Source organism: Fusarium fujikuroi, chromosome FFUJ_chr05, assembly GCF_900079805.1.
Source record: "Fusarium fujikuroi IMI 58289 draft genome, chromosome FFUJ_chr05".
Taxonomy (NCBI): domain Eukaryota; kingdom Fungi; phylum Ascomycota; class Sordariomycetes; order Hypocreales; family Nectriaceae; genus Fusarium; species Fusarium fujikuroi.
The window spans coordinates 1,433,051-1,448,439 of NC_036626.1; the positions used below are offsets into that span (position 1 = coordinate 1,433,051).

The following is a 15,389-nucleotide window of genomic DNA, read 5'->3' on the forward strand; positions in this document are numbered from 1 at the left end:
CTAAAAGCCTAAAGGGGCCTTTAGTGCTACATTAGGGTAGATAGAGTAAAAAAAATCCCTCAAGATGAATTTTGGCACAGATGTCGATTTGGCCTTCCGTACTATCAGGTTCGACGCGCCTCTCTTAACGTTGTCTATGACGGTGCTCTGCTGGCTCATGACCTTACCAGTAGGATTGATCATCTGGCCAAGGCGGGAGAACTTCATCACGCCGAAGGGCCATTCCTCATCATCTTCGTCTTCAACACCGAAATCCCAATGGTCACGGTCCCACTGGGTAAGTTCCAGTGCATCCCGGATCTGCTGTTGCCCAATGGCCTCTTCTCTAACATTAGCCCCAAGATTTCGCACGATATGTGTGGCTATTCTCTTCAAGTTGAGGACGAAGCCGTTGAGGATGTTGAGGAATTCGGGCAAGAGCCTCTTCAAGATCTTGTACGCGGTTCTGCACGCCTCAAGCGAGTTCTCGCCTTGCTCGCGAAAGGTGTCCTCCCGAGCTCGATATTCAAACGTCGTATGTTTCCCTAACTTGTAGATGCAGAAGCACACGTCCTTCTCTGTAGACTCGTACCACTCCACGTTAGTGGTGCAGATGGGAATCATATCGTCGTCCAGGGGCGGGAAGCTACCGCTCCTTGTGTATATGCTGACCTCGATGTCGAGCACCACGAAAGAGAAATCCGGAGGGTAATATAAAAGTGTAGGTCTTGCCGGTTCCCTGTTTATAGTCCTATACTCCCACATCGCGATGACTCGCATAAGCCAGATCGAGTTCCTGTACCTAGGGGTTAGGCCGACCTTCAACCCCGGGCTATTAACATCGACGTTCAACAGGACGTTATCGGGGATGGCGACGGTGACATTGCACTTGACCTATGCGATAAGTGATGACAATTGCCTTGCCTCTTTCTGCCAACTGACGTATCAACAAAGCCGTCACGTTTGCGAATTGCAGTCACTGCCTGGCGTCTAGACCTCATCTTTCGCCGCTATTCAACGCCGTCGAATCTGATATGCGTTGTCGCCGTTAATGTTGAATAATCGAGCGCTTGAGGCGCCAACCCTTGCCAATGGCTGAGACTTTCTGGTGCCATTGGGCGCTCTCTTGCTTCATCTGGACCAGTGTCACCATTCGTCCCTATGCGGAGCGTCGGAGTGTCGCTTTTTTGTGTGTACTACCTAGCCATGTGTCCTATCAATTTACGGCACCGGGTTTTGCGCAGAGGGATCCTTGATTCGACGATCAGACGAGGTATGCCAGTTTCTCCTCCACTTTCTTTTCCTGCCACATGATGATGATTGATCTGCCATGACGTAACGCAGAGCATCTCCTAAGACTCGCATATGTCAGAATGACAAACGAATGGGCAGAAAGATAAAGAGCGGACCTTACTAGTCGAGCCGGGGTATAGAGCCAACCAAGGTCGCGATAGATTCGGCAGGATGGGATCCTTGTGCTCTTCCCTATGCCTTCTACCATGATGACAGCTTGTCACGACGATGGACGCGCTCGTTAATATGCGTATATTGATGTGCAATCCATGGGAATGATCATCCTGAGACGTGATTTGTTGTGATCCAGTTGCTGGACGTCGTGCCCGCAACTTCCATGTCATATTAGCTGCCACTTTAGCCTTGACCTAAGTGACGCAACTGGCCTCGCTTATATTTCACACCTTTGTGACGTATAAAGACACTGCTCGTGTCGTTGATACGAGTACTAAATTGAGAAAACTGCAGATGACCTAGCCTTGTCGCCAGTGATGCTCGTATCATAGGACAGATATCATGAGCGTCGACTGTAGCTCGTATGGTGGCATGGTGTGTTTCTGATCGAGACTGTTTTGGTTTCTGATCTGCTCGAATATCAGCATTCTGGTGTGTGTCTCTTCAGTCCGATAGCGAGAATCTTATTTATTGGTCAAAATAGTGGCATTTCAAAACATACCTCAGAGTCGGCGAGGTCCCGTGTTCATAGTGCCGACCTTGGTATATGAAGGTGTCCTCCGGGTTTGGTTGTAATGTCGAAGCCACGTCCGAGGAAGGGGAGGTCGTCAGACGAGCTCGTCGTAGCCGGAGCAAGCTGCAGTATAGTAATAGTAGTTGCATCTGTAAACATATGTACTGGTTGAGCCTAATTTACACGGTCTGTGGGGCTTGGAGGTCCCACCACTCGCCCCCATGCCCGTCCAGCATACATTTCAACGTTTCGGAGTAGGCTGTGTAGTTGGAGGAAGCAACGCGGCTATACTCAGTCGTATAAGATGATGTTGGAAAATGGAAGAGGAGCCTTGACTTGGGCACATGCAGGTCTGGTGTTGGTAACGGCTAAGTCAGATCCTAGGTTTTGTGGTGTGCAGCACTCACATTTCTGAGGGGTATTATTGTCCCTCACCCTCAACATGATCTGTGATGACTGTGATAATTCAGTAGGTCAACGTGTCTGTCGCTTATATAAATTGATGGTTCTAAAGGCGGCAACGACCAGGGTTTCAACTGGCCGCTCGTGCTTGTCCGTAGTTACCATTAATAATTCTATCGTGGTCTAGTTGTATGGTCAGAAATGAATCACTATGGAGGCTATGCCGAGTATTAAACTTGCTTGCTATTATTCGTCACGCCAACTCTTCAGGTAACCGCTCGATCTGAAATTTTCGTGGCAACGTGTGGTTTTTCGATAGCCACTAATGATCCTCGGGGGATAATCTGTGAGATTTTGCAGCTAACATATCGAAATTGCATGATTGACTAGGATAATGGGGGTCAAAATGGATATGATGGAAACTTTGGCTTGAAATTATTCCATGGCTATGATCGAGAGAAGGTACGTTGTTGTTGATGACGTTTTGAGGCAGAATTGGCAAGTTGACCCGAGCTCTTGACGCCTGGTCCTTCCTGCCCTTTTGTTTTCTTCTCGGTATCATGTTTTGTTCTTTGGACGAAACGTGAGATAAATAATTGTCGGAAAGGGATTTGAGTGCTGGTCAAGATGGCAACAGGCTCAACTTATCATTGAAATTGTGGCTAATTTTAAGAGTCATTCACCGTTGCTGCTGTTTATCTTTGATGATTCTTGTTTTTTATTCCTTCCTTACCAGTCCATCCACATCAAGTGTCCCTTCCTGCTCCGTAAATTGGGTTTTGGCGTGGTCCCACTTGCCACTAAGAGAGGGTTCAGAAAGATCATTGTATTGTTGATGGGAATAACGCTATACAATGAAATATTTAGAATATTGGCTTCGTGAAGACATTATGAAGATAGTATGTTCCAGTAGTGCTCTCTTTCGTTGTCCGAATTGTACCTTGGGATATGATTCAGTTAGTATCAGATGGCCTCTGCTTGTCAGTGTGATACCACAGACCAACACATAATATTGTTGAAGGAAACAAAGTCTCAAACGATTGCTCACTAAATTAGCCAAGGGATAACCACCACAGTCAGCCAGCGTCTCCAACGCAACAACGGCAAATAAGCAATAACTAGGTAGCTGGCGCCAAGTCGAGCTACTGCAACACTGGTGATGTACCGCTGGACTACCGAATACATATCTTCATGGGAGGCACCTTCCAGCAGTTAGAGATGTCGGATATCCATCAGGTGCGCGCGATTAACAAACTGAGGATATCACGTGACCTTTCTCCACGTTCTTAAAATAAGCTTAATTTGAACGACATATCTGCCATATTGTTTGTTTCGCAGTAATCGTATTGGTAGAATTGAAGAAATATTTTACTGATTGGTTGTCATTACTGTCCTTCAGGACAAGCTTTCATGCTATCTATGTAATCAATAGTTTCCCAAACCTTCACGCCGTAGACCATGTCATCAGAAAGCAAAAACTCTAAAACTCGCTCTAAGCCATAGAAAATTGGAGGAGAACCTTGGTAACGCGGTAGGGATCGGCGTTGGAAGCAGGACGGCGGTCCTCAAAGTAGCCATAGCCCTTAGCAGCCGTTTCGCGTGGCACGCGGATGCTTGTGCCACGGTTGGCGACACCCCAAGAAAAGCTGTCGATGGATCCCGTCTCGTGACGGCCGGTCAAACGCAATTCGTTATCCTCACCATACTCTGCGATACACTCGACGTGGTGAGGTTCAAGCTTCTTCAGGGCCTCCTCAATAACCTTCATACCACCCTCCTCGCGCATTGCTTTCGTGGAGAAGTTGGAGTGCAAACCCTGTAAAGATATTAGTATCAGGGATATGAAACAGAGACCAGGGAAACTTAAAGCTCCGTTCCAATCGCCAGCAATGGGCTTGGGGTGCAAAGAAACCTTTGCACCGAATTCCTCAGCGACTCGATGTAAAAAGAATCGCGAAATCCAGAGTTGGTCGCCCACTGACGAGTTTGGTGGTTAGCGGAGATCTTGCGATTTGTGGGGAATCCCGAGGTTTAAGCGGGGTCTCCATGGACTTACTTGCAATGCCAGTGCAGGGGCCGACCTGATATTCCCACTGAGCAGGCATGACCTCGGCGTTCGTTCCAGAGATCTGGATGCCGGCGTCTGGAAACGAGTTAGATATGACCGAGAAGCATTGATCAGATAACAGCTATAGTATCGAAACTTTGAAAGCTTGATACCAAATTTCCGAGGATTTAACTTACACAAACAGGCTTTATAATGGGCCTCGACGATATCGCGCTGGACAACCTTTCCAGTGCCCACACCACAGTAGTACTCGCCTTGGCTATGAAATCGTTAGTCAATGCGAAAAGAATGTAGGGATTGACTTACGGAGCAGGGAAACCACCGGCGGGCCAGCCATAGGGTCGGTTGTCAGAGCCGAGGAGGGTATACTCCTGCTCGAGGCCAAACCAAGGCTCGTCGTCGGCGTAGGTGTCCATGACCTTCACGCAATCGTGACGGAAGTTGTATTTGTTGGGAGTGCCATCGGCGTTCCAGCACTCAGCAAGAACAATGATGTTGGGAGAGCCGCGGAAGGGATCAGGGTAGACGGCGCAGGGACGGAGGTAGACATCGGAGTTGTCACCAGGGGCCTGGTTAGTGGAAGAACCATCGAAGTTCCAAACGGGAAGATCCTCGGGCTTGTATTCTTTCTCGGGCAATGTCTGTGGCTTTGTAAGTTGATGTTCAAATTTTACGTCGCTCCTGTTCCCTTGCTCCTTCCCTCTGGTATCGAAAGCGTGGGCCCAAGAGATCGGGCCACGCATCCCCGCATCGTGGAAAACAAGCTTAATCTCAAGTTTAAGGATCGTTCCACGAGGCAGGCGCGACACCGCTTCCGAGGCTCAAAACAGTGCCGCTTGATGGAGGTCGGCGATCGGCCGGCCTCGTCGTTTCGGATCGGAAGAGCAAGAGTGGGTCCGGGAGATAGAATCGGTATGGACTTACGCGAGACTTGGAACGAGTGCCACCATCGGCATCAACCCAGACGTACTCAGCCATGATCATACCCTTCTGATCAAGCTTGAGATACTTCTGGAGAGTCTCCGTCCGTGAGGTGATAGGAGTAGCCTGTACATATTGTTAGTTGACTTCATAACATCGAATCTTGTTGATAATGACGAACCATTGTGAATGTGGTTGTGATACGGGGATAAGATGGATTGCGAGTGAGGAAATACGAAACGAGATACAAATGTATCAAGCAATCAAATGAATATGTGTAGGATGATCGAAAAAGAAGTCTAGGGAGGTCGGGGCGTCGAGGGTTTTATGTTTACGGATTCGAGCCGTCCTCTAAAGAAAGGTTGACGCTCTCGCCCACCAAAAGATAAGGATTCCCTGTGGCCGGATGCAGGGGCGTGAATGTTACCGGCTTTCAGAGTGGGGTTTGATGTAATCCTCGATTGGCCGTCGACACGACCTCTTTATGGAGGGGGGCGTGGGTTTATAGTTTAAAAAGACACCACGCACAGGGAAGATACTTCGACATAAATCATCTGCTTTTCGTTGCGAGTGCGTGCTATAGAAAGACTACATGCCTACCGCAACTGGACTCTGCGTACTCAGGAGCAACTCAAGAAGAAGCCAATAACCTCAATAAGTGGAACGCATTTTCCATAATTGCACCACCCGTCTTCAGCTCGTGAGTGCTTCTCCGGCCGCCGGCTGAATTGCAACATTGCCTCTTTCAGTGGGTAGTATCGCTGTCGTAGCGAAACTTTCAGGGTACTGCCGCCTCGTAATAGTGCTGAAAACAGTATGACATAACGGGGCGGCTTCGGCGGAGACGGTGTATGTGTAATGTACTCATACTTTTTTGACACAGCCGCTCAGCGGGTATCCCCAGCGGCATAAGGCGGTGCTTTTCATCAGCCTCCGTATCTAATCATCACCGGGCCGGCGAGGTTTGGTCGCTGATTGAGATGACGATTCGGCTCAGTGCCGGCTTAATCTGTTCTTTGACAATTAGTTATCTGAAAATAGGCGGATATAAACCGCTTTGCTCCGCTTACGGAGCCTCGACTCCATTGAGGAAATGCGGTCCAGTATACCAGCAACTAATTGACCCAAAGTCTTATCGCAACAATGGCCCATTAACACGTTAAAGTTGAGTTAATTGCGCGTATGGTTGTGCGTATGTGGCACGCATGCCCGGATAAGGAATAGTGGGGGTGAGATAAGGCGAAAACCATGTGTTCCCAGCGTTGGCAATTCAGACCAATTGTATATCCTGCATTCAAAAGCTTCATGCAGTCGTCCCTGAGTAGATCAGTATTTTATCCGTAAACCATAGATAAGAAGGCATCCCGTTGCACCTCCGTCTTCTTCCCCAGGAAATTGAACCCCCAAAATTCCCTCCCACTCTCAAGTAGAGGCTATCTGATGGTGCCCGCGCCTTTCGTGGGCAAAGATTCTGGGGTTGGGTGGGACAGGTGCAATCCTTGTAACCAGGTACGTCTGGCCCACATTCGCACATGCTGTAGGACACAAGCAACAAAGGTGCACACAGGCGTCAGAAGCCGTTCCAGGACCAGACTGCGCCCTGAGCCCTTCTGATGTGAGCCATGGATGTCCCGAAAATACTCCATGCTCAGGAGCCAAGCCCAGCTATTTTGAGAACCGCTAAAGGCCTGGTGCTTGTGACTCTCCAGAATTCCCGACAGCCTCGGTGGTTCCGGTTTGTCCCTGATCTGTTACCAAATCGTTTCCTGAGCCCCAGGCCAACCATACTCGTTTTGGTAAGAACGCCCTGTTTCTTGTTTAAGTTGTCCAACCATGGGCAGCAACACCTCGGCCGGAGTGTAGTGCTTTCAATCACTGATTCTTTTTTGGGGTTCATTCTCAGCGCTGCCCGGCGACGAGTCGGTGTCTCTCCAAGCACACCCAGCCTTGTCACCAACGCCACCCCAAAAAAAGAATACCGTACCCAACGAACCCAAGCCACACACCCGAGATGGGCAGCAACTTGCAGGTTCTTATCATTGAGTCGTGATTGGCTCAAGGCATGCTCTGCATAATGACTGTTATCTCACGTTGGGTTTCGACCGACGGCTTCAAAGCCGTTTCAGATATCTTCGTCTCTGGTTGGCTAATGTCATCACTTACCGAAGTGTAAATCGCTCATCAATTCGGATCTTCAGGTCTTCTTCCATTTCCCCAGACTGTACGAAATTGCAATGTCGGTTTCGGAACACTCCAGACTTTGAGGCACTTCTCCAGGTCTGCCCTGTCCTGGATCGAGAGGCTGTAGTCTCCGGCTTCGGTATACGCCATGAGTTGAATGTTTGAATTGCTGGGGTTTTGCCGTCAACTGTTAGCGTCGGTCCGGTCGTGTCAGTCGATTTTACTCACCTATTCCATTTCTCCTTGGATAAATCATAATTAAGCTAGAACTGGAGGACTCCATTCTGCCGGTGTCAGGGTTCAATTATTCCCGAGCTGAATCCGACTGGCTGCAACGAACGGTTCTTGTCAGTGGGCTCACACGCACGAGACCATGAAAAGATACTGGTAGAGCCCCTGACGACGCCAGGGGTAATGCATATTCCGACAACTTAATTGACATGCTCTCAAGTAAATATATGGTAATGATAAGGCAGGCCAAGAGGAAGAATAATACCAAAGTGATTAGAGGGCGCGTCTGAAGATGTCCAGGAGAAATTTTCTTCTCAGTAGAGACTCGTGTGAGGTTAACCAGAGTTATGCAGATCGTTCCTACTCTGTGAGTGGAAGAATATTATCTCAGCGCAGGTGCAAGTGCTCGAAACTTTGGCAACTATGACTAAACCCCCAATACCACAGTTGCGCCCGCTTTCTTAGACTAGAGTCATCCTAACTTTATCATACTCTTCTAAAATGGTACTGCCTTTTTCAAAACTCATCAAAGGTTTCTACTGCCTCAGAATAGCAGAATAGCCACTCAAAGAGGCAATGCTCCTGCTCAATGTCCTCCCACACTGCTGAGATGGAGATCTGCCGCCCCCCCGCAATCCCCATTTTGACTCATTGGAAAATTACCAGACCAATCAGACTCAAGCTTGAGACTATTACACATTTAAATGAGCAACAGGAACTGATCCGATTCTGGGCTTACCCCAGGTTTCCCGTCGATATCTTCCTATCTCTGGAAGAGAAAGAGTAATTAGTCTCGATCACTAAAGGCCTCATGTCTATTGGATCGCCAGAAGGGGGATGTAAATCGTTTGGCTTTTTTCGCTCCCACCCTCCCGTCCTCCGAGATCTGGAGAATTGGGTGATGGAATCACGTCCAGATAACTCTTTGCGCGAATGAGATTAAGTCTAATTGTTGAGATACCGCGCCGGCTTTTGAAATCAAAATCTGCCGATTTCGCATTGGACTCAAAAGTTTACCCACCACGGAGTCAACTCCGGGTTTGGCGTTCCGAGATGCTGCGATTCACGCCGAGACCCGGCGGGGTGATTGACGGGGTGACGGACTTTCACCGGGGGGGTTGGCCGTGCCAAGCTGGAGCACTCAGCATTTGCGTGCGTCTTGACGCAGTTCAACACCACCCAGTGGCAACGGGTAATGGTGGTTTAAATCTCGTGATGGATCAAAGGGCACCAGAAGGCAAAGGGAGTTGCTCTTTACATCACATTATTCTCATTGGTCTTGGCAGGAAGGGGCCAAGGTCAAGAATTGCCTTGACCCTCAAAATGACGTCGCTAACTGCGTTTCTACACACCCATGACGCTCTGTATGGGCACGTCCCAGTACCAGCTCGCTACTGCCATGCCGCCAATGCTCATCGTAACTGCCATGAGGAAATTGACATCATTGTTGTCCAGAAGATCCCACCCGTTTTCGATAGCCCGCGACGGTCGCTGATCACCAAAACTTGACTTGCGGTGCTTGTCTTTATGATCGTAGACACCAGCATGAGCATCGTCATCGTCCACAATAGCGGGACCACCAAGCTTCTCTTTTGCTTCGCTCTGCATGATCTCGGTCTTGACATTCGAATGAGCGGCCGCGTCCGTGCCGGATTCGGCTACTAGGACGCGATTGCCTCCTTCTCCCTCGACAATCTTACCAGACCGTACGTCCCTGACTGACCGTTGGAATAGGCCACCCAAGAAACTATCCAAGACACTGCCAAGAGCACCCCAGATCACCATGAACCCCATGAACTTGCGTCGCTCCAGCATCGTCCATGGGGCACCGCCTGCGGGCGTCTGAGATGAGTCCTCACTACAGGACGGTAGGAATATCATGGATGCGGTGACAATAATCATTGACCCCAACAAACCTGCACCTAAACCTAGCAAGGTGACACCACCGTTTGTTCCGCGAGGCACCTTTCGGAGTGTTGGTGATGTGATCAGCCGAGGTTGTCCTGAAGACAGGATACCAAGCTCGGAGCTGAAGGTATCGGCCGCGACGGCCGCATAGTTGGCAATGATTCCAACGACCAGGAGGTCACCGCCCCATGAAAAGCATAGTGATCCCGTGGGATCCGGAGTATTAGGATCGGCGAATGCGGCTTCTCGTTTTCGTAGTTGGTTCGCGTGGAGGACGGAGAGGACAGAGGCCATCAAACTGTTGGCGAGGACTTGACAGATCAGTCAATTGATTCATGAATGGCTTCAAGTGCTTACCTTGAACATGTGTTCTAGGCCCTTCTCCTCCAGATGTACCCTTTGAACGAAGCGTATAGTTGGCCTTGATGCCTTCTTTGATCTGGGCCGTTTTCAGACATCTCCCTTGCCCTTGTAGCGGGCGCAAATACTTACGTGTGTTACGCGTGTTCCGGCAAGGAAAAATACGCATAGGAGTGCAAATGGAAGATTCCATGGGTGGTAGGCGTGTGCGGCAGCTGTCAGAGTCGCAGCGAAGATGCCAGCGGGCGTTAAAGAATTCCTGCTCTTGGCGCGGTAGATGAGCGCGCAAGTTGCGGGGAGAGCATATAGCAATCTCATGGCTGATGGACTTGGGCGCTTAGAATACTGAAGTTTCAGGGCGCAAAAAGTGAGCTGAGGTTTGTCGTTGTCGAGCTTCCTTGTGGTTAATTGCAAGAGCTAGTCAATTTGGCATCAAGCTACCCTCGTCAGCTGACGTCAGCGATAATGGCGTGGAAGGAGAAATACAACCACGTGTAATAGCTTGAGCAAGAACGTCGCTCGACAATAATAAAATGCCCGGCTTTGGAATAGGAGAGGGGACGTCGCGTTTTATAGACAATAATTTCCAAGCTACCTATGTCTAAGCGATCTCTATCGACTTCTCAACTACTACTCGATTCTGTGTAATGGCTTCCATCACCAGCACATCATTCCTGGTTCCCCTCTTTGAAGATAAAGATGATGGGTTGAGGTTGCACCAAGATTTTGAATCGGAAGCAAAGCATCAGGAAGAAGGCCTTGTATCTGATACAAAGATACCCAGAGGAAAAGTAGCTCAAGTTCTAAATAGGCACTTGAGTAAAGTTCCATGTCAAAAGAGCCTACCCTGAAACTCGGAGTTCCCATCCGCGCGAAAAGTATAAAGCTATAGCATGGTGCTGGAATACTATCTTTCATACAGGCCTTACTTCCTAGCATGATTCAAGGTGAATTTGGTCTTATCAGCCTCTCATTAATATGTTAGCTCTTTTAACAACAAGTACCTGTTGATGGAGCATCTGTAAGTATGATAAGGATTACGTTTTTCGCTTCTTGTTTAGTACGGTCACAAAAGTATAAGGATGAACTCTAGTGACGATAACTAGGTATTGATCATTTGCGAAAGGTAGATAAAACTATAGATATGACACACATGCTTTTCTGGCGACCTTATCAAAGTTTCGAATTCCCCCCCAACACTTGATTAAAATATATATATAATAAAACACTGACCCACCGCACGCAATGCTCAGTAGCAAACATCGATGCCGCCAGCGGCGAGTTCCAATTTTATAGTCCGCCAATAACCAAATAACACGCTTCATTCTGATTTGTCCGTTATTATCATAACTACATTCATCCAATATCGAAACTGACATCCTAAAACTCATACTCAGGTCTCATCCATATCTAGTGTTTGGAAAGACATGTATGGTGCCTCTTCGCCACTTGTGGGTGGCCAAGCCCACTGGCTATGCTGGAGAGAGACAGGACCCGCGGCCTCGAAGTTCACCATAGGGGGTGCCTGCGAGTACCACATCCCTTGTTGAACAATTGGGGGAGAGTTCATACTGGTAGACATTATACCATGGGGAAAAGTCTCGTTGATTGGCCATTTGTTCATCTCCTCAAACTGGGTGAACGAGTGAGTTGACACACTAGTAGATGAGCCTGACGAGGATGGCATAGATGAAGATACCCCCGAAGAAGCTTCAGCCTGAAAGGGCGATGGCATATCTGTCAAGGGTTCATTACTCGCGATGAAGCCATTCTGAGGCCTGGCTTGGCTCCGAGGGGAGTGCGACATAGATCGCATAGAGTTCATGCTCGGTTCCAACAACCCAAGCGCGTTGGTATTGCTATTACTGCCAAAAGCACGAGCACATGACTTAATCTGCTTCCGCACACTGCGCAAGGTTGTGCCTTGGTAGAATCGCTCGTCTTTGCTGATTGTATACAAGGAGCTTGCCAACGAACAGAGACGGTTATCCCACTCTGGACGGAAGTAGCTATGATCCAGGCTAAGCCCTAGGTTATCCCGAAGAAAGTTGAAGGCTCGGGAACAAGTATCCATGAGAGTACACAGAGCTTTAGAGAGGGGTTGCTGGAATGTTGAGGCTGAGTTTTGATTGATTTGCCTGGTAGTTGGCGAAAGGGACTGTATGATTTGTTCTACAGAAGCGCAAAATTGATGAACAGTCTCAGCTGGGACCACCACTTGGTCGTAGAATGAGCCATTCTTGGGGAAGAGGAACTGAATGATCATGGTATGGTGGAAGGCGACAAGAAGTTGCCACAATCTGTCATCATCTTGACCTTTTGCTTTCGGATCGTTTGTATTAGTACTAAAAGAGCGGATAGCTTCTTTACAGATACCAACGCCATGTTTTGATGCGGTTTGATCCGAGATTTGTGAGAACAGGTATGCAACAGTGCTGACAACCTGCGCAAGAGGCCTCATTTCTCGAATGTTACCCTTTTGCTTTTGCAAAGTGTTGAAGTTCTCAGAGACGAGGTCAAGCTGAATGGTAACCGATGAGGCTGAGGTCGCGGGCAGAGATTCGAGGTCAAAGGTTGACGGTGTGGTTTTGGGCAACACTCCTGCTTGGATGGAGGTCCAGATGTAAAGAGAATATGTTGTCCACCAAAGATTGGAGACAACTTCTTTCTCGACATCAAGGACGTCAACACCATTTATGCGGCTGGAGTTCGGCTGGGAGGCATCCTTCGACATACAATCCTTGATCTCGGTAACCAACTTGCTTGCGACTTCGATATAACAGATCGCTCGGCGGAATTCGTGGAAAGATAGGGCGTTCCAGGCCAGCAAGACCAAAGTCTGTGCTGTGGTAACCCCTTTATAAACTCTCGTAGGGACACCAGAGTATACAGCGTCGTTGTCCTCGGAAGGGTGATAGCAGGGCCGCATCTGCAGCTGAGTCTTGGCCCACTGCAGGAGTTCATGTCCACGAGCAACTGTCGATTCCTCTCCGACGACGAAACTAGCATCAGCTAGCATCACAGCCATGAGGATCTCATCACAGGTATCTTCTCGGATTTCTCGAAGCAGCAGAGTCTTGGAGATGAGAAATGTTAGGGGATGTGCGGAGAACCAGACGTCGATAAGCTGGTTTCTCTGTCGATGGCTAAAGGTAGACAAAGGGCTACAATATGCTGAAGTATTGTCGAACATGTTGGTAGAAGTATCGTTGGATAATCCAGACCGGATCAATTGGTTGCTTTCATTGGACTGAGGAGACCCCAAGTCGCTATATCTCTGGCCAACAGAAGCGACAAGGTCAAAGGCAATCAGGGGCAACAGGCTAGTGAACCTGACCTCTGTGCTTTGCTGCTGCTGGTTTTTTCCTACTTCTCCAAAAATCAACTGGGAAAACTTGTCCTGAAACATCTGCTCAAGGGATGCAGCAAGGCTCTCAACGCCATCTGCCAACGGGGCAAGATCTTCGTGGGTTCTGCCAGGAGACATAGAAGAGGCAGAATTGGCAGAGCACGATCTCCTTCTCTTACTGTCAGGTAGTTCATGTTCACTCCGCACCTGTAGATGATTGTTGGCCTTTGTGCTGTCGAAGCTCAAGTTCCGACCCTTTGGTCTTGGAGGCTCAAAGTCGTAGATGCAGTCGGCACCTTGCTTACGACAAGCCTCGCAGATGGTTTCATTTGAGCACTTGATCTTTCTCGCCCGACAAAATGCACACGATCGTCTCAAGGGATGTTTGGAGCTCATCTTGCTCGAGGTGTAAATGTTGAAGGATCAGTTACCATATGTCGACAAATCTGGGGGCCAAGAGAAACTGGCAGCTCTGGGGAATTTGCCAAAAAGGGATCTGATCTCGGTAGAAACGCCGAGCAGACGATCTTTGTATGAGGTTGAATGGCGTCGGCTGCCTGGGTTTAGTTTCGAATTAGAGTAGCCTCAACAGGAGCTAGACAAGCCCACACTGTAGGGTTTAGATCAGATCAACGCTCAGGGCCTCCAAGAAGGTTTCCCCTCTCATTGGTAGGTAATATTAGTAGTAGCCGAAAAGCTTGTCAAGCATCCATGTCAGAGGCCTGCATCATTTAGGGCTGATAGCCTCGATAGGGTGGGAGTGGCAGTGTCTGGGTCAAGTGAAGCACCACTCTGCTGGTAACTTGGATGGGGAGACCCGACGTGAACTGACAGACAAAATGCATGTATTGGATGGATTGAACACGGAGCTAGAGATGACACAGGCCGGAGGCAGTGTTGACAAGCGTCAGATGCTTATTCTTATTTTGAGGGTATCATACTGAACAAGAACGTCAAGCACGCTGCCAGGCTCCCGGCAAGGCATCTCGGTGGATCCGATGTCATGGACACGGCTTACATTGCATTATTATATACGAAAATTATCGATACGCGAAGCTCGGCGGTCTTACTGTTCTTCGTGTTCCTCTCGTAAGTGAGACTGGATTGCAACAACACGAAAACCTTACTGTGAATCAAGGAACAGGATCGTGATCTAGTTATACTCGATGCTAACTCTGTTGGATCATACTTAACTTATTCCAGAGAAGCCTATCGCATTGGCTGCCTATTACGGATCAGTTGAAAATAGGTCAATGTCTCGCACCACGACTTAATTTAGACCCTCCGAACCTGTACGCAGTTCAAGAGAAAACACTGTACGGAAGAATGCGTCAATCCGGGCTGTGACCTGATAAACTGCCATCAGAGAGGAGAAACATGGCCAGTGATTTAATCCTCCGGCGTTGATCTCACTCGGCATCTAACACAGAGCAAGGATGACCTCAATGGGCGGTAAGGGGTCAAACGGTGCCGTTTCTTAGTCCTGGTGTGGCGCCGAGCCATTGGTTCTCGCATTGCTAGTTTAGTTGGGCTGAGTCTTACATGGCTTTCTCGTGGCTGTCTGCTTGTGACCAATGATGAGATGCGAATCTGTGTCCCCTTGTAATAGGACCCTCAGCTGAGTGATATGTTTGCTTTGTAACATGGATGCTGTAATGAGGTTACGACGGTTGAGTTCGGCAGTTCAACTCATTCATGTAGCGCAAGGGCTTAGCAGAAGAGTTCCCATTCCCCCAGCGCACAACCATCCATATTTTGAGCATTACTTCATCAAGCGTTGTAGCTCAAATAAAGTTGATACAAGGCCAACAGCCCCCACACGGCACGTCGTCATGCCGGTAGCCCATGGTTCGACTAGTTCTAGACCCTGCGCCAGAGATATCAACGGGAAATGCCGATGCTGTCAAGTCACACTCACCCTCACACTAATGAAAAAAGGCTTGATATTGTGGTGGTAGAGTTACTGGCCAACCACCCGATTCCGGTTTGCCTGACATTAATTAGATGGA

General features: G+C 48.7%; 4 protein-coding genes; all 4 read right to left on the bottom strand.

Annotated features, from left to right (window-relative positions):
• On the bottom strand, positions 1-980 carry FFUJ_07223 (uncharacterized protein; the record flags this gene model as incomplete). XM_023577452.1 has 2 exons in its annotated part: positions 1-873; positions 918-980. 2 exons carry the CDS (start codon positions 978-980, stop codon positions 1-3), a joined length of 936 nt encoding a protein of 311 aa, XP_023430522.1.
• A 2,874-nt stretch (positions 981-3,854) lies between these two features.
• On the bottom strand, positions 3,855-5,535 carry FFUJ_07224 (probable glutamine synthetase; the record flags this gene model as incomplete). XM_023577453.1 has 6 exons in its annotated part: positions 3,855-4,339; positions 4,419-4,505; positions 4,607-4,689; positions 4,737-5,071; positions 5,355-5,477; positions 5,533-5,535. The coding sequence occupies 6 exons, from the start codon at positions 5,533-5,535 to the stop codon at positions 3,855-3,857; spliced, it is 1,116 nt and encodes a 371-aa protein (XP_023431521.1).
• Positions 5,536-9,107: 3,572 nt separating this feature from the next.
• Positions 9,108-10,349, bottom strand: FFUJ_07225 (related to transmembrane protein 19; the record flags this gene model as incomplete). XM_023577454.1 has 3 exons in its annotated part: positions 9,108-9,982; positions 10,029-10,110; positions 10,164-10,349. The coding sequence occupies 3 exons, from the start codon at positions 10,347-10,349 to the stop codon at positions 9,108-9,110; spliced, it is 1,143 nt and encodes a 380-aa protein (XP_023430523.1).
• Positions 10,350-11,424: 1,075 nt separating this feature from the next.
• FFUJ_07226 (uncharacterized protein) lies at positions 11,425-13,776 on the bottom strand (the record flags this gene model as incomplete). Its single annotated transcript, XM_023577455.1, has 1 exon — positions 11,425-13,776. The coding sequence occupies one exon, from the start codon at positions 13,774-13,776 to the stop codon at positions 11,425-11,427; it is 2,352 nt and encodes a 783-aa protein (XP_023430524.1).
• Positions 13,777-15,389: the final 1,613 nt, after the last annotated feature.